The sequence below is a fragment of the Harpia harpyja genome, chromosome 2, assembly GCF_026419915.1.
Source record: "Harpia harpyja isolate bHarHar1 chromosome 2, bHarHar1 primary haplotype, whole genome shotgun sequence".
In the NCBI taxonomy this organism is placed as follows: Eukaryota; Metazoa; Chordata; class Aves; order Accipitriformes; family Accipitridae; genus Harpia; species Harpia harpyja.
This window is the reverse complement of record NC_068941.1, coordinates 7,393,721-7,419,914: the sequence shown is the minus strand read 5'-3', so window position 1 is coordinate 7,419,914 and position 26,194 is coordinate 7,393,721. Positions and strand designations below refer to the sequence as shown.

The 26,194-nt window shown below is 36.8% G+C and overlaps 1 protein-coding gene across 17 annotated transcripts in view; it reads right to left on the bottom strand.

The window, feature by feature from the left end:
• BLTP1 (bridge-like lipid transfer protein family member 1) overlaps positions 1 to 26,194 on the bottom strand; it is a 127,618-nt gene that overhangs the window by 41,067 nt on the left and 60,357 nt on the right. For 11 of the 17 annotated variants that reach the window (XM_052814610.1, XM_052814620.1, XM_052814716.1 and 8 more), the window contains 19 exons: positions 24,944 to 25,141; positions 24,051 to 24,262; positions 23,576 to 23,727; positions 22,523 to 22,673; positions 21,226 to 21,378; positions 19,733 to 19,973; positions 18,217 to 18,365; positions 16,101 to 16,320; positions 14,999 to 15,157; positions 13,128 to 13,318; positions 12,407 to 12,582; positions 11,052 to 11,758; positions 9,491 to 9,730; positions 8,952 to 9,045; positions 7,396 to 7,446; positions 3,525 to 3,731; positions 3,133 to 3,371; positions 2,275 to 2,519; positions 757 to 862 (listed from right to left, as the gene is read on the bottom strand). In XM_052814610.1, the coding sequence (XP_052670570.1) occupies positions 757 to 862; positions 2,275 to 2,519; positions 3,133 to 3,371; positions 3,525 to 3,731; positions 7,396 to 7,446; positions 8,952 to 9,045; positions 9,491 to 9,730; positions 11,052 to 11,758; positions 12,407 to 12,582; positions 13,128 to 13,318; positions 14,999 to 15,157; positions 16,101 to 16,320; positions 18,217 to 18,365; positions 19,733 to 19,973; positions 21,226 to 21,378; positions 22,523 to 22,673; positions 23,576 to 23,727; positions 24,051 to 24,262; positions 24,944 to 25,141 (3,891 nt within the window). The remainder of the gene's footprint in view (positions 1 to 756; positions 863 to 2,274; positions 2,520 to 3,132; positions 3,372 to 3,524; positions 3,732 to 7,395; positions 7,447 to 8,951; positions 9,046 to 9,490; positions 9,731 to 11,051; positions 11,759 to 12,406; positions 12,583 to 13,127; positions 13,319 to 14,998; positions 15,158 to 16,100; positions 16,321 to 18,216; positions 18,366 to 19,732; positions 19,974 to 21,225; positions 21,379 to 22,522; positions 22,674 to 23,575; positions 23,728 to 24,050; positions 24,263 to 24,943; positions 25,142 to 26,194) is intronic. The other 6 variants (XM_052814591.1, XM_052814601.1, XM_052814696.1 and 3 more) reach the window with 3 other exon arrangements.

The following is a 26,194-nucleotide window of genomic DNA, read 5'->3' as shown; positions in this document are numbered from 1 at the left end:
TGTAAGAAAATAAAAGCTTTGTAACTTTGGCTGTCTACTCAAACAGATGAGCGCACAATTCAGTATGCTATTTTCATCGCATACGGCAAAAGAGACAGCACTGAGTGATTTTGCAACTGTTCTCTAATAGGGTTTTTAAGGAAAACACCGTTTTTCTTCTGAAAAATTTTTGAGAACAGAAGCCAGCCTAAATGACAGAAATAAAACTATCATTTCTGCAGTATACAGCATGATACACAAAACAATATAATGAATAGCTAAACGCCTTTTTCCATACAGTTCTGAAACATCTTATCTGCAAAGAATCAAAGAGCTAGGAATTGGGAAACACTAAGTAATACCAATACTGACTCTATTTTCTCCAGGCACAGCTGTTTTCCTTTAAAAGAATATGCTGACATTATTTTACAAAATGCAGTACCATAAGCTGCATTTTACAGGCGAACAAAATGAATACAGAAAGTAACCCAGTCAAGGTCACATCACAGATGGACACAGAGGCTAGTGCCCAGAAAGACAAACTATCCTGCCTCCCAGTAAAATGCCTTGCTTCTGATAGAGCTACAAAAATTTCCAGAGCCTCTGTTATTACTTGAAACTCCAGCTCCGGTGCTTGTTTCTTGCTGCTGCTTGGAGTGCTAGATGTGAAATGATAGTGTCTGTGAAATAAATAGCTGATCCCGAGAACTATATAATGTTGCCATCAAACAAGGTTTAAGGATCTTACTTAAGGTTGGGTTTAAGTGTTCTGCTTACCTGAAACCTTCTGTATGACTTCATTTACTTCCTTCATGAACACTTTTTGCACAAATACTAAATGATTTAAAAGATCAGTTGTGAGATTATGTTCGAAGGAACCAACCTGCAGAAATACAAAATTTTAAAACAAAAAACTTTAAAACAGTTACCATACCTATGTTTTCAAAACAATGCATTTTTAGTTTTCAGGCATCTTTTCAAGTTCAATTATATTGTTATTGACCAAAAAAAGGTCATTAAATAGTTTGGTCTCGCAATTTTTCTACTGTGAATGCCTATCAGCAAACTGCAGGACATACGCTATTATATGAAAAAATTTATTCTCCTGCTTAAGTTTAGCTTAGACAATAAAATGCAGGACTTGATTAAGGTTCATCGAAGTATGCGAAATGCTACTTAATTCCAGATAGTAAATCATTATCAGAACAAAATAGAAATGAGCTGTCAACCTCTAAAAGTACATTATTCTAGTTACTATAGATGAACAAGTCTACTGATATCTTCAATGGTAAACTTATTATGTGTCTAATCTAATCTTAAAAAATATTCCTAAGGAACTGAGTCTGCCTAAGATTGTTTAGATTTGCCATTAAGATTTTTTAAATAAAAATTAAAATACAGGTAATTTCTAAAACTACTTGGACTTGGCTTTTGCCTTTGCTAAGCAGTCCCTCCCTTTTGTTTTACACGCTGAACAAATTCCAAGACTTTAAGGTCTTTCTTCAGCCAGGAAATAACTCAAATGGGTTTAACAAAAAGCAGCACCTAATTAAACTTCTCCCATAAAGATGCAAACATCAGAAGTCTCAATTACAAACACACTACGCTACTTTTCTGACTGAAGAAACACAGTTAGCAGAAAAGCCCCGCTTTTCCCCACAAGGTAGGTTTCTTTTAAGCAGCATCACTTTTCTCTTTGTGAAAAGTAACTGTGGAAATTGGTACACAAATAGAACTTCTGAGTAGAAAACTCTGTCGAACAGAAAATTTTATATCATTGACTAAGGTTATATATAGCTTCTATCTATGGAGCTATCTAATAATGAAAAATTAAAACAGTTATAAAACAATAAATAGTTTTTAATTTTTTCAGTACTTCTTTCTGCAATATATATGACATTATCTGATGTGTTAGCATAAGCTTTCAGTTTAAAATTAAACTTTACTTGAATCATCAGCATAATATACTTTTGTCTACTTCACTGAAGAGAAATATTGTCATTCCAAAAAAAAGTTTCTAAACATATCTTCGTTATTTATTTGCACGAAATAACATATTCAAGATCCTCCAATATAGTGGTCTTGAATGCTTAATATGTTGGCTGCTCATCAAACTAAGGACTGAGAAATTTCTATTTCAGTGTCACACAATTACAAATGCTATATTTAGATCAACCTGTAAACCTGAGAGTTCTGGAGTAGGCAGATTATTAAAATAATATGAAGATGCACATACAGAAATGTAACAGAATGGAAATAACTCAAAAAGTTATCAAAGATGACTTCGACACCTACTTCAGCCACACAACGCAAGTAGTTCCCCTGTAGATAATAGCCTTGCTTAGCAGGTAGTTCATCTATGCTCCAAATTTGGTCTGAGTAAGTATCATGTTCTTCCATGATATATTTGCCTGACATAGTGACAGGAGGAAGGTTGAGACTTGCCGAAGGAGGAATGGTTGACATATCAGTGGCAGAGACTTTCGAAGTGAAGCGCAATCTGTGACTTGGAAGCTCAAAATTAAATCTAGTTTGGGCACCTGTAAAAGGAAGACAGAGAAAGAAAAGGTATGAACTGGCAAAAAAAAAATATATCTTTTATTTATCCTTAAATTTAAGAACACTTTTGGAATTAAAAAGAAAAAAAAAAAATCTTTAAAATGTTATTGAAGTGCACAGACCTCTAGAGCTATAAATATCCACCCACGTGATTCCGGGTTTTCTTAATTTTTAAAGAAAATGAAGACTTCACTGTAATTAGATGGAGAAAGGAGTCATACAAACCACCTCATCTGTACTGAGGCCCTATAAGAGTATTCTCAAGTAGCCTTACAAATCAGAATTTAATTAATCAAGGATCATAAACTGGTTTGAGCAGTCAGAGGGAAGCTTCCTGGGAGGAAGCTATATATGAATGTATACATGTCTTCATCTGCTCTTGTATTCTGCCTCTGGCAATTGTGTGTAACAACAACAGTGTAAATTCTCTATATGGCCCAATCTGATTGAAGTCCACATCCAAAAACATACGCCAACAAGCAACAGATTCAAAGCTCTATCTAGAATTCAACAGAAATATTGAGTCATCTTGGATCCTTCTAGCAAGGCCAAACTAAAACCCACAGTGTTTTTAAAGTTTCAGAGAACTGTTACCTGTCATTCCATGACTCCTCATTCTTCCCATCTTATATTCCGCCTTTAGGGAGGGCAAGAGCGCTGCTCCAATAGCTATACCATCTATCATGGCACTGAATTTAAGAACTATAGGCTTCTTTTCTAAGCCTTCTGGCAGCTGTGGAAATTCATTTGTTTCAACAGGTGTTTGATTAATACTTGTTGGAGTCTTTTCAGAGGGCAAAGGAGTCGCAACATCTTCTTTGGTAGGCTGGGGCCTATTTACCAAGACAAAGATCAGAAAATACTTTTTGTTATTCCAACATGATATATGACTAGCCTGACTCTCCCATATCACGTTCAAAGTAGCACAAGCCCATAACCGGAGGGCAGCCAGCGGCATTCAGAAGTGCCATGCAAGCAGCACTTACGCAGTTGACGGCTGCCTGATGAGATCCGAAATCTGCTTGGAGAGCTGGTGAGAACTGCGCACCATCATGCTGTGCAGCGTGGCAGGGTGCTGAGGAATGTTGATGCTGATGGCTCCAACCTTGACCACAGCAGCGTTGTTTGTTTTCAACCCTCTCTGGGCACTATACAAGGCCTGGGATTTGGCAATACTGCATTTCACGACGGTTCTAACAGACAAGGAAACAGGATTTATTTCCACGTCTTTCAGAACAGTTACAGTTTTATGTTAAAATGGGTTTTTAAGTGTTAGCTGAATTTTAAAGTATTCATATAAGTGATTTTGTTTATACACTACATACACATTCCTTTTTCTTTCACTTTACACACACAGATGCACTACATGCCACAAACAACTACACTACATTTAAGAGAACTACAAGTCATGCATGGCAAAAATACCTGTTAAACTGTTACTCTTGCATAATGTAAGATCATTTGAATTTATACACACTAGGCTGCACATACACAGAACAAATTTTCACACACGGAAACAAATGAGAGCCTTCCATTTCAACTCCTTTTCAGGAATAATCTTGAATCATCATTTTCATATGAAGACTTATTAAAATCCAATTTTAGCATCCGAAAAGGTCAATGGAAGAAATACTCACTTAGCAATAAATACATAGCAAGTGATAAATGGGCTTGTGAATTAATATCGACATTTAATTGACACATACTATTCCAAAATATGAAGCCTAAACTTTATTTTAATCTTAAGGAGGATATGGTTCACAACGGTTACCCAAGATAAAAATACAACTGCACAAAGCTGACAGGTTTTTATGCCAAAATTTTGGCATATCAGAATTCACTAAGCTCCTGCTAAAAAAAGATACACAGGGTAACACTAACGTTCTTCATCTAAGGTCAATTACCGGAGGGTTACCCAACAGAAGTGTATTATGTAGCCAGCACAGAATATTACAGCCTCAAACAGAAAGACATAGCTATGAAGATGCAGTACATAAGCTAAAATGTCTGAAAGATAGACTCTATAAAATTGCAATTCAATGAAAAGTTTCTCAAATACTAAATTTTAAGAAGCCTAACTAAAATACTTTTTGTATCGTGATTTAAATTGTTCTACAGACAGTCTGGTTTCATGGTGAAAGCTACAATATTCTATGAATTCTACTCCCTAAGTAATGTTTCTTCTATGAAGCCCTCACACAGGGCTCCTTATTCTGATGTTAAAATATCAGCTAGCCCATAGCATCCCAGGTGTGGAAATACATTTAAAAAACCAAAACAAAACCACATCATCCTTTTGCTTATAATAAAGAAATACACAGCACTGTAATGCAACCACAGGCCTATCAACAGCAGATTAATTTACTGAAGCTCTAGAAACACTTTCAGATCTTTACAGGTACGGAAGAGCTGCAAGCGACCTAAAGTGGTTATGAATTAATATTTTAGGGTAGACTGTCAAGTAGAAATGATTTCAAAATATTTGAAGAATTTGCACAAATATTAAGGAGGAAACAAATCTTAATTCACAAGTATTTTCAGAAAAACATTACACAAATAAACATCACTTAAGAAAAGGGCAGACATTTTAATCCACCTCTTCAAAAGAAAAAAAACCCCCACAATTATTTCTCTGTTGATGTTTACTTATTTCCTGCTCTCTTCCTGCTACCATTCTGACTGAACTATTGTGAAGTCAATCAAGAATACTTCCCCCCACCATCTATAACACAAAACACTACTACATTAGCTATTCAAGCATCACAAGAACAACTTTCAACTTAAGGGAAGTTGCAAGGTCTCTTCCTGACCTGTACCAGACAGACAGTCTAGTCTTAACCTATCTTTGTGTAGAAGTTAAAAGTAAATGTACTTGGAGTTAATGTCTGTACTGAATTTACAATCAGTTCCAAACATGGGAATTCATACTATTTTACGCACTTACTTAATTTTAAAAAATTACACCAATATAGCTGTCACAGGAGAATCAGATTTTGGCAAGATTAACTGTACTTCTCTGCTAAGGTATTTCCATATTTCATGCAATGAATGAATTCCACTGTCACTTGTCTGGTCTACAAAAAGCCTACTTCCATGACAGAATGGAATGCAGAACAACTGTATGGCTATACATTCATTTGGAACAAGTACTGCACATTACGTATCTGCAGTTTGCTTATCTACAGTGATATGCCTGTAACAGATCTGGCTGAATATTATATATCAATTAAGGATTTTAATAACAGATCTGGTTGAATATTATTTAAATCATTAATCGATATTTAAGTTATATACCAGTAATGCATTCAGAAGTAATTCTCTATTCTCGCATCAATTCCATAAATAAACACTCTCCAGACAAACTTGTGAAAAAAGCCTTTGTCCCACTACAGAACTGGCTACAAGGCCACCACTCAACCTAACAGATTTTTAGGAATGTTAAAACAAGCGGGGAAAAAAAAAAAAGTCAGCAGGAGGCCCATAACACGCACAGGAACTACTACACTGAGATGAAAATTCAGGCAGTAGCAGATACTTGGGACGTAAATAAAGTGATCCTTCCCGTAATTCCAGCCAGCAGGGGTTTACTTTTTGAGCCAGAGGCTGTATTGTGTTCATGACTCACCACCAGACCTACCCTACATGGATTTGTCCAATTGTTTTAATCATTTATGCTTTTGTTGACCATGTCATATGGCCGTGAACTCAACTGTTCAGTGATGCACTATACAAAAAAGTACACTCTTTTGCTGGTTTAATGCTGGTACCAGACAAAAAGGAACAAAAAACCTGAATATTTTCTCTACATCACTTGCAGTTTTACAGCCCATCACCTCTCCTTCCAGAGCTACCATCTATAAGGAGGACATTTTAAAGTTAATCCTGTATTATCATAACAATGAATATACAAAAATGCTGTAACAAACAGCAGTTGTACTAAGTCCTTCTAAAAGATATGCACTGGTGGTCTAAAGCAGCAAAAGAACCCATGCTCAGATTACTGCTTGGGGGGGGGGGGGGGGGGGGGAAGGATGGGGGGGGGGAGGAAAAAAAAAAAAAAAAAAAAAGAAGAGCAGCCTCACATTTTTTGGCTATATAACTTTTCTCCTCAGAGTACTGCAGGGTCACTGTGTAGCAGGGCTTCTAGGTTGCCAGTGTACCATTTCCCACCTTGACCACTACTCCAGTAAGACCCTCTGGACTTTAGCATCAGGAAGAAAGCAAGCAACTAGAAAGAAAACATTGCATCTTCTGTGAGAGAAGAGACCTACATTCACACATACGGATTTGGGGGACATGAAGAGGGTCACCTTCATTAGCAGTAGATGCACAGGCACGGTTTTAAGGAAAACATTTTGTGGTAACATAACCCAGTCAGCATAACCAACTAGTAATTAAACCCAGCACAGAGGTAAAGAAAGACAAAAGGAATGCTTCTATTCAGGCTGAAATCACAACAGGTACTATCACTCCAAACACAGCAGTTCCTTACCAACTTCGAAGCAAATCTAACCTGCCTGCTCCTTTACATTTGTCAGCATTATATTGCCTCATTAAAATAAGCACAGAAGCAGATCTAAAGAACTTAACAGCCAGTGAAACCCTTCTAGCATTACAGTAGTGACGGTATAGTGTAATATCTGCCCCTAAAGCTAGATTGTTAACATTTACAAGGGGTTTTTTTGACAGATATTTAGCAGGCTACATTGAAAAAGCTTATCTAGGTAATATTAGATGTTAAACTAAAACGTAGTCAAGCAACATCTGCCTACACAATCACACACAGTAGGAATGCAGCCATTAGCTACACAACACAGAGTTAATTGCAAGACTATTAAACATAATAATATGACATACAGAAACTCTTGTTTGGCTGTGCTTGTAGGAGATGTAGGAAAATCCTCCAGTCTACAGATGAAGATTGAAGAGAAAGCAAGAAAAACAAAAACAAAGCAAATAAAGAATAAACATTCATGCAAAATTAGTCAGTTAATTACTTGTAACCCACAATATGACACTTACTTCCAAATTTACCAAGTTGAAGGTTTTGGTTTTGTTAGGGTTTGTTGTTTGCTGTTGTTGTTAAAGGTTTATCACTAATTTCCCCCCTTTCCTTTTTTACCCTCCTTATATGGAAGCTCAGTAAGATTATGATGTAAAACAGACATGAAGAACATCAGTTGCCTTCAGAAACGCTACATGGCTGTCAGATTAGAACTTTTATTTATCCATCTGAAACGCACTTATTGGAAACAATTTAGCTAGGGATGTTAATAAAATTCTATATGTTTTAAGTTCTATATAGCATCTTCCAAACTTAACAGGAATTAAAAGAGAGAGACTCAAGTCCCATTATTTAGACCCTTTTCTACAACATTAATATCCTAAAACCAGATCACATACTGAGGGTTACCCAGCTAACGCTCAGACTGCGTGAGGGTGATCTACATTACAAAGAGTTGTAGTTCAACTGCTGTTTTGCAACTTAAACAGAAAAAAGTTCAGCTAGAAACAAAGAAAAATAATGCATGCCCTTTTTGAGTTTGTGAACCTGGCAAAAAGAAAGAACCAACAATGTGGATGCTGAGCAAGTCATTCAAGATGTTCATGCACAAAAAGTGATTCTCTCCCCCACCCCTGCCAAGTTGTGTCAATTATAGAGAGAGTGGAAAATGGATATTAGAACTGTAAAAATAACACAAAGAATCATGCATAATGGGAGATCAAAAAGATATCTATTAAAGAAACAATACAGATCTTAAATGGGAATAATCAGCATCAGTAGGTTAAATACTCCCTAAAAATCTCGTATGGTTTAGTGGAACCTGTAAGCTTCAAAAAGCAATTAGAAGCATAAGAGAAAAAATACACGCCATGTGATAAAGTTTCTATGCGTACACCATACACAATAAAATTAGTGCAGAAAGCTCCGATTACCTGAAGTGTAATTTCTTTCTTTTTACAAGAGTATCTGTCACCTACAATTTTTCAGTCAGGTCACTTACCCATTTACACTGCGATCCTGCAATCAGTTCTGAACTTACTAGTATCTTTTACTAGAAATAGAAAGGAGTATTCATATTCAGGTAACTATGTCTAAGACTTGTGCAATTGGGTGCCCTAGACTGAAATCTACCAATACATCCACCGTATTCCTTCTCAGCTTACTCAGATACGCCTTTCATAGAAAAGCCTCCTGTCAATGGGCACATGCAGTTAGCTTTACAAGTCAAACTCAAGCCCAATTCTGCAACAGCTGCACAGTCGCCACCAAACTCTACGACTTCACGGATTCTAACTAAAGACATATCATCAATGCTTTCTCCGTATTAAGCTACATACCTTTACTGTCACACAACTGATACCACTTCTATGCACTTGAACAATTTTAAATTGTCAGGCTTCATACTTACTGGATATTTGGGGTAATTCCCTCCAGCAGGACGATATTGACACCTCCTATGTGAGCAGTGGCACACGTCTCAGTCATCTTTTGATGTAGTACATCTTTAAGAAAAAAGATACTTAACAGCATTTCATTCAGTAAAATACTTCCAGGTATGCCTACTGCTTTCAAAAATATAGTACCAGGAAAGTACTAAAACATTACAGTTTTAGGAGTCACCTTAAGTAATATCAAATTTATATTGTGACAAGAAGACAGCTTTTGAAAATGAAAGGAGTGATTATTATCTAAAAGAATTTCCTTCATGGCATTTTCTGAATATCTTGCATCCTTTTAAAATCCTTCAGCATCCTAGTAAGAGTTTTTAAAAGAACTTGTTGAACATTATTATACTATCCACACACAGACATAAGGTACGTCTATTTACAAACAAAACATATTACACATGCACATACGTACATATGCATTGGTATAGTATGCACACACACGTAAACATGTAAAGCTGCCATTAAATTCAATTACAGAGTACATTTTAGCTTATCCCACCTTTCATTTTTTCTTTCAGGGTGAAACTGCCATGGATTCTCTTCAGTTCAGATTCCATCGTTAGACCGCCAATGTCTGCCTCCAGGTGGGTTCGGTTCACCATGCCTATTCCAAAGACTATGAGAGTCACATGCTGTGGCTCCGAAGTCACCAGGCTGCGCTTCCTCTGTGTGTCTCTGCCATTATCCTGTTCATTCTCAAACACCACTCTACAAGCAGGTTCAGTTGGGCTTCGAACACCTACAAAAATACAAAGGAGTTATTTAAGGATACTTTCCAAGAAATCCTTGGCATATCTCGTTTGTATTTGAAACCAAGGATCACGTATCTTGCACATCAAGTGAACTCTTCAGGCAAATTATCTGTCTTGCTTATTCCACTCTAACAACACTGCAACTGAACCAAATCCAAGACACAATGGGGACAATAATGAGTGATGTGATTTCATTATTATTCATAGATATATAATTATGTACATTATATAAATACTCATATTTATGTGATTTTATTGTTATACAACAAAAATACTCTGACAGTTTCCATTGTCCTGTTTCTTTTTTGATCATTTCACAGCCAAAGGTTCTTATAATTTAATTTTGGATAAACAAGTTTTCCTTCTCAACACTCAGAGCATAAAAACAATGTAAGAAAATTTACATTTGTGCAGATATCATAGCTGTGGGTATGATAATCTGTGCATGAAAGATACTGCCCTCTGTTTAACAGAAGCTCTCATTTGACACTTTCTCAGTTTTTCATTCTTTAGTTAAAAGGAGTCCAAAGAAAACATGCCTAACTAGTAACTGTACCATCCCCTGCATATTTACAACAACCTAAGTTCACCAACAAAAAGAATGATGCTAAGTCAGCTCTCAAATTTACTCTGCTGTGCTAAAATACATTAGAAAGAAGGAGCAATGATCACCCCAGATCTCCGAGCTTTGGGTGAAATTATGGCCCAAACACCTGTAAACTTTGCTGGACTTCACCAAAATCAGTATTTCGCCTTTTCTTCTCTCAAAGCTAGGTTCACAGATTATTTTTTTACTCCATCATTTCCAGGGCAGAAATTATCTCTCTCAGGATGGCTTATGTATGTGCTTACATATTTTCACAGAATGATAATATACAGCATTTCCATTAGCCACTTGAAAACAAAGTAGCACCTAGGGAGGAATAATCTCAATCCACTCTGTACACAATTAACCAGAAAAGTTAACCTTTTAACACAGTTCCACATCCAGCGCAAATCCAGATTAACAGAGCTGCACAAAATTATCAAGGGACTGAATTTAAAACCAACCAATTAACACATATCTGACTAAGTCTAGGACTGAAAGAATCAAAGCATACTATAGAGCCAGAAAAAGAACTTGTTTCTTTTTCATACCATCTCAGTGAACTCCTTGCAAGCTCCCCCCCCATCCTCACCACTTGCCCCTCTGATCCAAGCTAGATGGGGTGGGCAACTTTCAAAAACCACCTTATGATCAAGCTTTAGAAGGATACACTTGAGCAAAAGCACGCACTGTCAATTATTTGGATTCATGAACTAGTTTACCTGTTGGCCCGAAAGTTTCAGAAGACTTTTCTAAAATCCCAGTTGGATCAGAAATAAGTGAATAGAAGTTCAATAGTTTATACATATTTTGCCAGCACTCAGCAGAAGGTTCACTCTGTTCCGACACAGTAATAGAGTCAGAGTCATCCATATGAATAGTCATGTGGTCAACTACATCTTTTGAACCTTTCCTGGACACTTTAGAAGTTCTTCTTTCTGACCTCCCCAAGGAATTCTTGTTTCGAGACTCTTTTTTATTGTTCTCATTGTTTGTTCGTTTGTTCTTTGTATTGTTCACTCTGTTACCTCCATTAAGACTTCCTCGAGAGCTCCGGCTGAAATCAGAAGAGCGGAAGTCTCTGTGTTTGCGGGTTTTAAAAGTAGGTGTTGGAGAGGCTGATCCAGCTGTGTATCTGCTAAGTTTGATGTCCGTCTGCGTGGCTTTGATATCATCAATCATCGTACTGAACTGATGAATGAGACGAACCAGTGCCATATCTACGTGCTGGCTTATGGACTGGCAAGAAATTGTAAAATTACAGTGAAAAGTATTATAATAGCGTTTATTCAAGTCATGAAAAGAAAGGGCATTGGTGGAGTTATGAGGTGTGCACATGGATTTCTCCATTACAACAGCACTAATACTGAAAGTTTCTAACATCAAAGCTGGTTTGAATTCAAGAGGAGGAAGATTGACAGCTCCTTGCCTAAGGAAAGAAAAGGTACAAGTTACTACTTGTTTTTTTGGGGTTTGGTTTTTTTTTTTATGGGAGTCAAATACTTTTTTACACCATGGTACATGTGATTCACTGAATCCAACCTTTTATTTCCCTTAGGATATCACCTTCTTACCATAGTTCTAAATATAAAAAATGATATTTTGTACTTCCATACTGCATGCTACTAACACAGTAATCATTCAGTTCTGTGCAAGCTTAGTTTGGCATGCAGTATTTCCATCATAACCTAAAGCTTTGCCCAAAATAGGCAGGGGGAGCAGGGGGGAAATTCAGCATTTACACCAAGAAGTAACAACCTCATTTACAGGATTAATTACAAAACAGCATTTAAGAGCCTCTCAAATCTCCCCCACTATTATTCCCACCAGCTCTCCCTTCCCCAGTCTCCAATTTTCAAAAGTAGCCAAGATTCAAATTCTTAAAATTTCCAAACCATTCCATAGGAAGATTTAAAAAAAAAAAAATTCTAACAGGAAGATAAAACATATAAGATTAAAAGAATAAAGGACTGCTGCTTATTCTATGGAATTGCTTTGGAATTCTACATCTTCACATGAAAAACTTAGTTTCTGTTCCTTAACCAATATACATATTTTCAAATGTCTCACAACATACCTTCGAGCTCGCTTGCTTTTTCTTTCCTTTGCTGTATCTGAATCAACAATATCTGCTCTTAGGCAGTCCAAAGTTCCTGAGAATGAAAGGTACTCTCCAAAGTACATTCTGTAGCAGAGTGGCATTGCATCCTGAGACTGAATTCCCGTGTAACTTAGAAGAGGTTTGAAAACAACCTACAAAACAAAACCCACTGATTTACTACTTATTGTCTAGATTATTCCTATATTCTTGCTCCACCATTTGTTGATCTACAATATTTACAATGTCAGCTACATAATACAGAACATTTTAAAGTTTTATTGACAGTGCTGTAAAACAGAAAGAAGCAGGATAAAAAGGAGAAGCTTTGTGGACTTTTTGAGTAAAAAGATTGATTACACAGCAAGCTAGCATGAATGCTTAGCTATGCGAGCAAAATTTCTGCATGTTCCTCTCGGTAAAAAGTACTCTGGAGAACTAGGTTAATCTCATAAATGCTCCGATATGTTCTTTAAAGTTATAAAACAATGGTCTATTAATTACCATTCATAAAGTTTATTATGGGACACCTCAGAGGTTTCTTGAGCCTTTCATCTTTGCATAGAAATGCACAAGAAACGTGTACAAAAACAGGATAACGTTTTCATCGTTGTAAGGCTGTTGTGGTTTTGGTTTTTTTTAAAGTAATAACTAGTTTTTCCCTACAGAACTCCAAAATACATCAGCAAACCACACCTACCTGTGCATCTGCTAGCTGGACAGCAGGAAACCCCTGGTTACCCTCTTCTACACCTGCAATGTCATCCTGACTGGTGCTGTGCTGTGAGTGTGTGCCATCCAGGGTGTTCTGGTCACTAGACAAAACTGTGTTGAAGTCTGAAGCAGAGGGTATAGTAGGAAGATTGGGTGCCACACCTGAAAAATAAATACCTATGGAACACTAACACCACAGCAAATTTTACCACCACCAACTCTGTTAGTTCAGCAAGATTATATAGAAAGGAACACATGCCATACACAAAGTCAGAGCCCTAGTAAGGTCTATAACCTCACAAAAGTGGCATTCAGGATAAAGAAAAAGTCTGATATTGCTGAAACAGGTAACAGAGGTAGTCCAACTCATATTTGGAAAGCACAAAAATATCTCCTCCTTTTTGCCTTCCTTCACAAGGCTTTTTGTCTGTATTGCATTCTATAGGGCACTTAACTCCTCTTTAAACTGAAATAATAGGTAGCTATATTGAGCTATATACTGAGTAGCCTATACCATCAACAAAAAGAAAGATTATCCACAGTTGCAGATACTTGATTTTAGCTTTCTATGTGCTATAAGCTTCTGGGTTTTGGTAGTCCCAATGCAAGATCCACTAACTAGATAGCTATAGATTAGTCTCTAGCCAAATACGCTCTTCATAGAAATGACTATGGACAGCCACTTCCCTGCAGTTGGTCTATTCACAAACAATCAGACTTGCAGCACAAGGGCAGAGCGATGCTGAATCACCCGCATCTTGAGAATGGACTGGACTCAACCTCCATGACACAGAGTTGCTCTGCCAATATAAATTAATCCTGATTCTTCAAAACTCAAGTACTTATCAGAGAGCCACAACTACACGCCTCCACAGAAAAATGGTTTGGATAGATCTGTGTCCGAGTTAAAATCACTAAGTCTTAGTTTCAGGAAAGTGAGTTTGTGAACAAACTGTCATGGTTTCAGTAGGAAAAACCACAGCTTTTTCTGGAGAAAAAAAAAAAACAAAAACCAAAACCCAAAAGCTATACTTCTACCCTATGATTCTTTCTGCAGGGAAACACATTCCAGTTTACAGGAGCCACACCAGTTAAGCAATATGTACAGCACAAAGATGTTTTGTAGGATCAGACTATTTGTTCAATATTAAAACCAAATTAAAACTTATTATTGTCTAAGATTAATATATTCAGTTGAAAGACTTAATAGAAGAAACATTCTAATTTAGTGTTAGTGAAAAAGAAAATTAAGATACACGCATTTGAGGATTATGAATGATGAAAGGCTTACAAGAATAATAAATAAGCTGCAATAAGTTGTAACACATGTTTCTTTAATACACTTAAGACTTTCGGTAATGTGTATTTTCTTTCTCCATTCCCTTACACCAGTGGATAACTTCCCATTGCTGAAGAAGAATGTTACTCTCAAAATAGATGTTTATGTTTAGTCTCAAAATTGAACTGAGAAAGAGCAAGAATTCCAATGTACAAAAATCTTTATTACAAAACAGTATATGCAAGTTAGATTAAAAACGACTAAAAAAATCCAAGGAGCTCTGCAACTGAGGATGATTTTATGACTTAGCTTTTGGCAGCTACACATGGTTTCGGAAGCTACATTTACAGTTCCAAATGTAAGAAAAAGCTATTGCTTTGGAAGCAGGGTGAGGGAAATGGAAACAGTTTTGCTTAAGTCACATTTGTTCATTTTCGAGTTTGCTGAGAAGTCCCACAAGTAGTATTTATGCCTGTTGAACTTGCACCACTTGCTCAATTACTTTCAGAAAGAACATGGTAAACCCAGGAACAGCCAACCCAGAATCATCTCTTAAATTCAGCTGTAATTAGCAATACCTGTTGGAAGACTATTGTGTCCAGATTTGGTGGCCGGACTTTCTTGTACTACACTTCCTCTGTTGCCCACAGCATTTGACATCCAGTTATAGAAACTCACAGAAGATGGTTCAGAGAGCAAAGGATGTTCAGATAACATGTCTGTGGCCACAGTATTTCCTATACAGATAAATCAGAAGCTTTAGCATTTGTTTTACCAAACGCAGCAAAAACCAGGAATGCAGCATAATTTTACTGACAATACCTATTTACTATAAAAGTAAGCCTAATCCTCAAGGTTTATTCCAGTAAATTATGTGCCAAGCAGCACTACAGGTTCTACCGCAGAAGTTATACTATAACACTAATGGATGTTGCACTACAAGTGTCTTTGCATTTGTTCATCTCTACCATTAATTAGAGGAAAAGAGTAATTAAGAAACCAAAATACCTTTTCTTCTGAATAGTATTTCATGCCCTGACAGCAAAGGAGAGAGGTTTTAGAGAAAACGCAGTATCAATCTTCTCTGTTTTTCTTTATATAATTTATAACAGTGCACTCTGAACAATAATATCGGACAAAAATTCCAATGTACGTATTTCAAACTTCTATAAAACACATTTGTTCAAAAGGCCATTACTAAAAATCTGCAAATTATTATACACAAACTAAATTACTGGAACATTAGTTTTAGTCCACTTTTTGAGCTACTTACAAGGTCAAGAAAAAAATGACAAATGCAGAATGATCGCTTCCTTATTCATTCAAAAAGACTCACTTAAGTAACTATGTATTATACTCAAAAAGTAGTAAGGCTAAGTAAAAGGAAAGTATTTTATTTATTTTGTTAGTTGTCATTTCTTTTCCCAACCTGATGTACTCACTGTTTGCTTCCAGGAAATATGGTGCAGTGGTGTCTAGGAACTGCTGTTAAACTATGGGGTTTTTGGTTTTGTTTCTGTTGGTTTGTTGGGGTTTTTTTTTTGGGGGGGGGGGGGGGGGGGAGGGATATCTTAAACAGAAATGATTACTCATAGTTGAAATACAGGACCTTTTCTGAATCATAAAAATAAAATCAATCCTCCCTTCCCCTCCCTTTAGCTTACTTACGCTACATCTTACCTGTTCTTGTTAAAGAACTACTTTTAACTGCAGTTGTACTTCTTTGAGGAGTCCCTTCCAAAAGATTATGCAGACTAGGAAAACTCCCAGTAAGATAGCTAAGCAGACTCTCTTTTCTTGGACTTTCTTTGACTGCCATTCCAGAACGGCCAACATGCACTGGTGAATCCGTAGCTGTATCTCCACTAGTGTAACTTAAGGAATGATACGGATGTATACCCTTGTGGAGAAAACAAAGAAACTAATGAAGTACTGTGTAAACTGCAAAAAAGTAGAAACATTTGGTCTGAATATGAGATCAGAACAAAATAACTACAAAATTCTCATTCCTGCAAACTTTTGGACAAGTAGCACTTTATTTGGGGCAGGTTATATGCCATACAGGCATCGTGCATAAAGTTGCTATTGAGTTCTTAAGTATTAAAATAATTTTATCTGTAAAAACAGTTTAAAAAGCCAAAGAAGTAACAAATGGAACTGCAGATGTGTAGAATTCACCTAAAGCAAGTTTGCAGAAGGAACAGTGTGTGCCACTGAATATAAGGCTCATTTTTATTTGGTCTTCATCTGAAGACCAAATCCCTTCTATGCCTAATATAAGTACAGCCTCTGGACAAGGTGAAGAACGGAAGCTGGGGGCTTCTGGCACCAAGAGGAAGGCTCCTGGTCCACCTAATGGCTTAAAACAAAGAAATAGGTTCTCGGCCCTCAAAATTGAAGAAGAGCCAGAAGTGCTTTCAAGCAAAGCGTCTGGGCCATTTAACCCTAAACCATGCAAGAGCACCAGGAGGAAGCAGTAAGTGGTAGTAGCAGGTGACTATCTGCTAGAGGGGACAAACACACCAGTATATGCTGGGCTCTGACCAGCTGGAAAACAGCTTTGTAGAAAAGGACCTGGGGGTCCTGGTGGACACCAAGTTGAATGTGAGGCAGCAATGTGCTCTTTCTGGGCTGTCTAGCCCGGGTTGCACTAGGCAGTAAGCTGCCAGCAAGGCACGGGAGGTGATTCTATCCCTCTACTCGGTGCTGGTGAGGCCATGCTTGGAGTATTGTGCCCAGTTATGGGCTCCCCAGTACAAGAGAGAAACACTGAAGAGTGTCCAACGAAGGGCCACTAAGATGACTAAGGGACTTGGGCATCTCTCATATGAGGAAGGGTTGAGAGAGCTGGGACTGTTCAGCCTAGGGAAGAGAAGGCTTGGGGGGATCCTATTAATGTATGTAAATACCTGAAGGGAGGATGCAAAGGCAACGGAGCCCTTCTCAGTGGTGCCCAGCGACAGGACAAGAGGCAATGGGCACAAACTGAAACACAGGAATTTCCTCCTGAACATCAGGAAACACCTCTTTATTTTGAGGGTGACTGAGCACTGTCACAGGTTACGGACTCTCCATCCTTGGAGATATTCAAAAGCCATCTGGACATAACCCTGGGCAACTGGCTCTAAGTGGCTCTGCTTGAGGAGGGGGGTTGGAGAAGATGACCTACAGAGGTGCCTTTCAATCTCAATCATTCTGTGAAAAACCACAGCTGAAAAGGAATCGGTACAAGCTACTGAGCTGCCTGACATACATACAGAAGACAAAAAATTACTTTAAAAAAAAAAAAAAAACAAACCAAAAAAACCCCAAGCCCAAACCCCACAAACAGTCACAGACTCTTTCTGTTCAGAAAGTAGAGATAAAAAACAGATGTTTGCAGTTTTCTGAACAGCTTGTGGAGTAAAAAAACCACACTAATTTTACTACAAGTTATAGAAGAGCTTTGTCCATCTTAGATTTTGTATAATGATAGTTAAATCCTCATTTCTGCTTCCATAAAAGATGAAAAGCCATAGAAGTTGATGCACATCCTTAAATTATGCACATATATATAGTTTTTAAGCGTGCCTCTGAAGTTAATTGGCAAGAAAACCAATAAAGAACAGATGTAGAATATAGGCCAACTGATCGAGCATCACTTTTATAAGGCAAGGAGCATACCTTCCACATGTTAGTTACAGTTAGTGATAGTTACTTTTTAGACAAGTATTTATTGATTTGCAGCCTACAGAATTGCTTCTAAACAGGCCAGCTACAAATCACTTTCCTCTCATGCATGGTGCTAGAAACTTACCTTTATTTTCAGAACAGAATCACTGTGAGTGTGAGTCTTGGATAATTTCCTCATGATCTCAGCACCAGTTACAGGCCCAGAAGAGCCACCAGCAGGTGGAGGGCGATTAGCTGTTCCTTCTAGGAGCATTGTGTGCTCACTGACAGTAGCTGGAACCAAGCAAACAATTTTGCTCATTTGTGTATATGTAGATATATGGGGAACCAAGATTATCTATTATTAGGTACGTTTATTCACAAGAAGTCACGAGCTTCCAAATTCTGACATGCAACTACACACGGCTGTCTAGGGAATTTTAAGACAAATAAGAAAACCTCAAACACAGGCCTACTGGATTTTGTTTAATAATCCAAGTACAAATCTTTGTCCTTCTCATGTCATACAACTGTTGCTCTGTGCTACAGATCCAAAAGAAAGTTGCCAAATTTCACTTCCTTTTGCTGACTCTGGCATGGCTGTTCATTTTTTGAATTAAGATGCTTACATTGGCATAAATTCCATCTATAAGTAAATGTATACAAGGCAGCAAAATTGCCGCTTCCAAAATTCTTGGTGAAAAATAGAATAATGTACATAGGGGGGAAAAAAATTAAAATACTTCACTGGTTCTTATCGTCTGTTGCTGCTCAACCAAAGGAGATATTTTAGAGGAGGGGGGCAAAAATTTCCATCATACTGTATGATTACATACAAGTTTCACACACGAACATCTTTGGGTTTCCTCTCTTTACGGTGATAACTGTTGCCTGGCTTTTATCTAAGAGCAGATTCTCCTCCTGATTTTTTAAAATTATTTTTCCCTCAATGTTCCGTAATTGTTACTTGAGAAAACATAAACATTGTATTCCTGAGAACAGTAGCACTGTACATAGATGCTACAAACACAAAATAACTAAGTCAACTGAAGACAGCAAAAAAGAGTGCTGCAACAACATCTATTTATTTATGGCCTTCCTTTCTGTGGTTCTTAGTTAAGTCAGCTCTGTACCAAGTACAAAGCTAAATCAGTAACTTATATGAACTTGGCAATGTGTAAGCTGGCAACAGAAGTCTACCACATACGAAGCAGTAAAAATGAGGGGGGGAAAAAAAAAAACCCACGAAAATATGTCTTCACAAAGAACAAATAAGAAGGTAGGTTTGAAGCTGTTCCTGGGAGAGTTCATAGAATTGCATGTTACAATTCTTAACTAAGGTCAGAAGCTGCACAACAAAATCCTAATTCCAAGCTAGGAAATAATTAAGTTGATATATTTTGTGCAGTAAATAAGAAAACGAAGCATGTGAAGGTCTCCTGGTTTGTTTTTCCCCAACAAGTAATAATTATTATAATACTATAATTATAATTGTCAGCAGCAGCTTCAAAATGAAGATGAATCTAGAAAAAGAAGCCTGATGACTCAAAAGATGACGACTATAATGTATTCAAGCGTTAAAACTAAAGAAGATACAAATGCTCCGAGAGGAGCTACTTGTCCCCGTGAATTTTTATGGAGACAGAAAAACACAAAAATACCTGCATCAAATTCAAACTCTGCTCCATCAGCACTTGTGTCACTCTGAAGACCCCCTCCGTTGTCTAATCCAAGTCCATCCTCATGCTCATGGCAGGCATTTGTCTGCAATTTCACTGGCTGAGTTGGTCTGTGTAAGCTGACTCCTTTAAAGGCTGGGGTCACCACAATGAACTTCATCCATTGCCTCGCTAAGGCAACTAGACCTTTCTTTAAGGTCACTAAGGCAGGAAGGCCATCGCTCTTAAAAAAAAAAAAAAATTAAAATGCTGTGATATGCATTTTTAAGTAAACTGGGGGGAAAAAAAAGTCAGAACTCCCTTAAATCTTTGTGCTTAAGAGACTTACGACAGAAACATGCTGGCACCACACAACATCCACTCAGATATAAGAAGCCATAGTGCTAACAGATAAAAATTACAGCTTCATTGAACACAGTGAAAACGTTCAACTACATGACCTGAGGATCTAGCCCAAGGGGCCAAAAATAAACAACAGGAAACAGGTTTATTAAATATGAAACTAAAAGTACGTAAGTAATTACAAGGCTCTGAACTATGGACTAAAATTCACAATAGCACTAGATTGACTGTAGAAACAGAACTGAGATTAAAAGATGAGGGGCTTTCCATTGTTGGTAAGCAGTATTTTAAAAACATAAATTTGAGGTAAAAAATAAGAATTGTTTTGATTGTATCACTGAATTGTGCTAAAGAAAAAAATGCTTCTTATTTTGACCACAAATCAAACAGTGCTATTTCTGCCACAAATTGTGCTATTTCTGATCACTGGGCTCTCAGCTGAGTATGTTGAAAAACGCAGTGTTTAAATCTGACAGCTGTGGAATTGGATTATGAAAATAACACAAAATCAGGAAAAACACTCCTCCTTATGCCTGATATGTTTGTTCAAACAATTATTTACCACTACAATCCAGAGATTTACATTCTTAAGCCACCAAGAAAAAGATTAGATTCTTAAGCCTTAGAGTTTCTACAATTCTAGCTCTTTTCTTAAACTGTCTGCATTATCCAAGTATTTCTAAAAGACATTAAAACTAGTCCTGAGAAGACAGTTTGGAATAAGCTAATCAGTGCATGCACTTGCCTTAATAATTGAGATTTATTCAATTGTAAAACTACAGATGCAAATTTTTACTACTTTGCTGTTATCTTTAAGAAAAATGATATCTGAGAAAACGGCCATTAACAATTTTAAAGACATACCTTCCTGGTTTATGATTTCTCATGTATTTACTATAAAATAACTTGATAAAAATTATGCATATACACAGACCACAACAAAACCAGCAGATCTGAAAGATAATGAAATGAGAGAAGCCACATCTACTTATTAATTTAAGGATATATATGAATTTAGGTTATATTTTCTTGTTTGCTAACTTTCCTTAAACTGTTACCTAATTTAAGACATTAGAACTGGTACAACTGAAACTAACACACTGAGTTATTTCCATTTTTACAGGGTAACTCACCATGGTAGCATCCTCAATAATGGAGTAATTTGCTTGGTGAAGGTAATGGTGCAATATATTACACAGTAAACAAGAAGGATTTTCTTGCAAGAAGCGAGCCACTTTCGTAAGCCTGTTGTACTTGCTTCTCAGAGGAAAGTGCATACTTTTATTCTAGATTAAAATACAACAATTTTTCGCATATGAACATACTTGCAAACAGAACATGCGCACGAACTACAAGATTTTACCTATGATATCACAAACTTCTAGCCCCATTTTGAACTTCTGCAACAAAGACTTGCCACATGGATACCTGCCTTATTTTAAATAGTGTATGTGAAAAATCATACTTGATGCTTATTTATTTATATGAAGCTATAAAACAGAAGGCTGGATTCAAATCGCAGACTTTGTAAAGTTACTTCTGGACCAACAGCCATATATGCGCAGCTAGCTGAGATTTTCAAAGAAACTGTTTATTTCCAGTTAAAGAAAAACCGGGCACTTTTCTAATTTGGTTTAATGCTAGAAAAAGGGTAGGAAAAGAAATACGAAGGGAGGTTGCAATAAGAGACTGCTGCGAAGGATGATTTTTGAGTACACCAGAAAACTAGCCTGACACTAAGGTCGTCAATCTTGAAATGCAAGACGGGACCTCAACAACGGGTATCACCTCAAAATCTTCCCACTAGATGGTGCTAAGTAAATGAACAGCAGAAAACCGCCTACCCACAAGAAAGCTCCTTAGCAACTCACAGAAACACCCAATTTATCATAAAAGCTCTACCAATCCTAGCTTGATAAAAAATTTGTCTATTTTGTGTTTCTTGGTAGAACGTTTCACCCTCGCTATGCTTTCCTCCCCTCCTCTAACAAGCAGGTCCAATAAACACAATGATTCAACAGGCTGCAGGAGCACAGAAATTCACATTTTCTCCCAAAAGATACCCTGTATATTTCATAATTCAACACACTTTCATATTTCATAAAATATACCAGTTGCTACAGCCATATTTCTTACTCTTTCCTTTCAAGAGGCAGAATCTCCAGTTGTTTTACATGGAGATGCACTCCTGTAAGAAGTACAAGACTTCCTCACTAGTAACAGCTGAATTTTTTCCACTGAAATTCAGATTGTGTACAAAAAGCACAGGAAGTGAGTTCTTGTGACCAATTATGGAATTAAAGGCTCATAAGAGATGCTGTAAGTTTGTCAGTGAAAATATCCAGAGTCCCAAACAAATATATATTACCTATTACACATTACGCTGCTCTGTGTATTGATATGCCTATTGATTTCATAAGGGTCACTTACCTCTAAAGCTTCTGTCATAATGCAACCCATAACAGCACAGATTCGCAGAGTTCCTTCAGTTTCTAGTTTATTTAATGACGATTTCACTTGATCAATGGGAACAAGCCAAGCACCAACTGCAGGTGTTGCAGTACTCAGCAGGTTCAGCTGCCTATTGAGAAAAATAAAAAGCATTAGGTATTCACATTCAGCAGCAGCAATTAGCAAGATTTTCTAACGGCTTTATGAATGACATTCAAATAGGTGGAATATGACAGAACAATGTTGCAAAGTAACAAACACAGACTTACTGCCCCAAAAATGAAAATTGGCAAAAAGTACCTAAGGCAGGTTTTGTTTTACTCACTCACACACTCATGATTCCATCTACTCTTGCTACCACTATTCCCCCCTTTTCCTATTTGTATTCCCTACTGAAATCATACAGTTCGAAATTCTTATCACTGACTGAATCCCACATTAACTGTCACACAATACGTCACAAAGGACTTTTGCTGAAAGACTGAGGCAAGAATATTAGGAAAAGCACAAAGCGTATTTTCTAATTGACAGCTCTATACTGAGCTTAAACTACTGACAGACAGGAATATTTGACTTGTTCCACGAACACAATATGAAAAACTATCTTAGAAAGATTTATCTTGAACTTTACAGTGCAATGGCAGTAAGATCATGCATGGGTTAAGCATCAGGCTGAATACCAAAAGCACTGAATGGTTCTCTTTCTCTAGCATCTCTCCTACTCAGAAAAAATACCCTCCCCTGCCTTTCTCCTTCATACATTTCAGTCTCACTGCAAGGTTTGTTTTGGTTTTTTTAATGTTTCTTCTTTTAATCATCCCTAACTAAAAATTTTCTAGCAATACTTCCATATAAATAACAACAATAAAAAATCGAAGCAAGCGTTACTGTGATATATACAAAATCCAAAATTTTCATTTCCAGAGAAGCTTCAGAAATTAATGAGATTACATTCAGAATCTACCAAATACAAGTGCAATTTAAGAAAGCAAAACTATCATTTTCTTTTTTTTAAATCAGGTAAAGTTATACCTTGAAAATACATGGGCTGGAGAGCGCACATTGGTAGGGGCTGCAAAACTAAACCAAATTTCTTTGATTGTTAACTTCATGCTGCAGGAGTCAGGGGGAGGAGGCATCAAGGGTATATCTTTTTTTAGATCATCAGATTCAACGCCTTCATCCTTAAAAAAGGAAACACAAAGTCGAAAGTGAAGTTGTTTTACAAAGTGATTACACTGAAAGGCACTACATACCATACGGTGCACTGCTCATAAAAAATAGTTTCACATGCATTTAGGTAAAGAAAAATAAACTAATGCTGTCCACCAACTCTCCCAAGAGACCCTGCAGAGAGCTGAAAGTTCAGTGTACAAGTAGACAGCATGAATGCAGTTGGCACAACAAGACAACTGTTAAATTGTCAATTTTTTATTACGAATGTTAATAACTTTAAAAAAAAAACACCCAACCAAAGACCAGTCATTTCTACATAGTATATACATACCTGCTCATCTGAAACTGAATTTCCATTAATATCTGAAGAGGGACTTATTCTATCACAAGGAAGGTTATCGTCAGACACATCAGTATTATAACCACTACCAGTTGGAGAATCTGAAGAGTTATTTGATGCAAGCAATCCACCTCTTTCTGTATCTCTTGATTTACCCATGACTCCAAACGTATTATACAATACTGCTCCAGATTGTCTTCCTCCTATAAAAGCACACATACCAAGACTGTAAATGTTTCCCATCCATAAATATCTACAAGTTATGTCCCATAGAAAAGATCTGCACTTGAGGAGAAATACATACGATTTTGGTTAAATGAGATGCATTACCATTTTACAGAACGATTTATCACTACAATTTTTATACAATTTAACAGCTAGTTGTAGAGCTCCTGATAGTTTGTTCCAAGTAGATGAAGAGTACTCACATAAAGATGTTTTTGTTAAACACTATTCCCTGAAAATAACAACTTCGATGACAGAAAATACATATATATACTGGGGTTTTTTTTTTCTTTTTAAAGCTACCTTTCCCCTCCCAAAGCAAAACTCTGGCCCTATGTGCAGACACTTACTGTGCGTATGATTGCAAGGTCAGGATTTAAGTGATCAGTGAAAGTGTCAATTTCTACCTTAAGTTCAGAAACTGCTGAAACCAGTTTATATGGAATTATTTCATACACTACTATAAGTGGTATTGATTACTAAAAGTTCCTTTATTGTATAATCTATGTGATATAATTTATTTAGAACAGACTTGTACTATTTAGTATTACCTATATTCAGCAATTTCTAATCAAATAATTGCTGAACTAGAAGACCTAACAACAGAATTGTTAGCAGTTTCATAAAACAAAATAATATAAAGCCTATGTAAGCTTTACCTTTTATAGTTAAATTTTCAATTCCACACTCGAACATTATCCAACCCCACTTCTCTTGACTAGGACCAATTCGAGTTACATCTGGAACAGCTTGTTGATCTGTTTCATCCACAAAAGCAAACTCATCCAACTCTTCCAAAGTAAAAAGAACTTTTGATTTCCCAAAAGGAATAGCTGTTATTGCACAAGTTCCAATATCTGTGAAAACAAACATATTTACCACTTTATTACAAAATGAAAAAAACTTTACATCTTCAAAAAGCTCTCTGAAGTTCACAGTGTTTTGGGAGTGGTATCCCTTTAGTATTCCTCAAACAGGTGGGTGGGGGAGGAAGAAAAAAAAAATTGCAGCATAAGCAAGAAAAAAAGAAGCACAGAAAGAGGAAGAAAAACCTTGCTCCTGCTATGTTAATATGGGCGGGGTAATTTTTAAGTTCGGAAAAAACAAGGACCGAGCAACACAAAGTTAAAGCTTCGAGGCATTCCCAATCCTAACACATCTGCCACCTTTGTCTTTTTGTAGTCATGGTTCCAAAGACATCTGTACAAACAAGCTCTTCAGATTTTTCTCTGAAACTGGCAACTGGGCTGAAATTACTTTACCAAAAAAACCCATTCCTAATAAATCCCTAAGGTATAATAGCAACAAATGGCAGTGACACTGACAGTGCTCTTGGATAGTGTGTTTCAGTAGAAATGCATTTGATATTAACTATAGCATACTTGAAGGATTATTTAGAAATAAAGTTCTCATTTTAATTCAAAGACTGCTTCTTGGTTGGAAGCATGTCTATGTCTGTGTTGGGAGGATGTAAAGCACTAAGTCTCAGTGATTCCTAAGAAAATACAGACTCAAGCAGTTTTTAATTCATTATGGTCTTTGCTGTCTAAGATCCAGGAGGGTACTATGCCACCTTGATTTCTTTGATGTTAGGGTGTAGCTTACATAAAAATCCTTTCTTCTAGTGACATTTCTGAAGGAACATTTTAAATAATTTTATACCTATTACCTATTAACTCACACACAGAGCTAAATGTCAAATATCTGAGGAAAAGAACTACACTGAGTCAATTTACATCCCTTCCAATCCTCACTCTCTGCCTCCAACTTATAACCGCAATCACTTTTGAAGTATATGTGAAATACTAAGATCCCTAGAAAGACATTCCTCGAACCTTTTAAATAGAAGATTGAGTTTTCTTGGTTAGAATTAAAAAATTACTTGGCCTTCTTGAATGTCTGCAGCATAC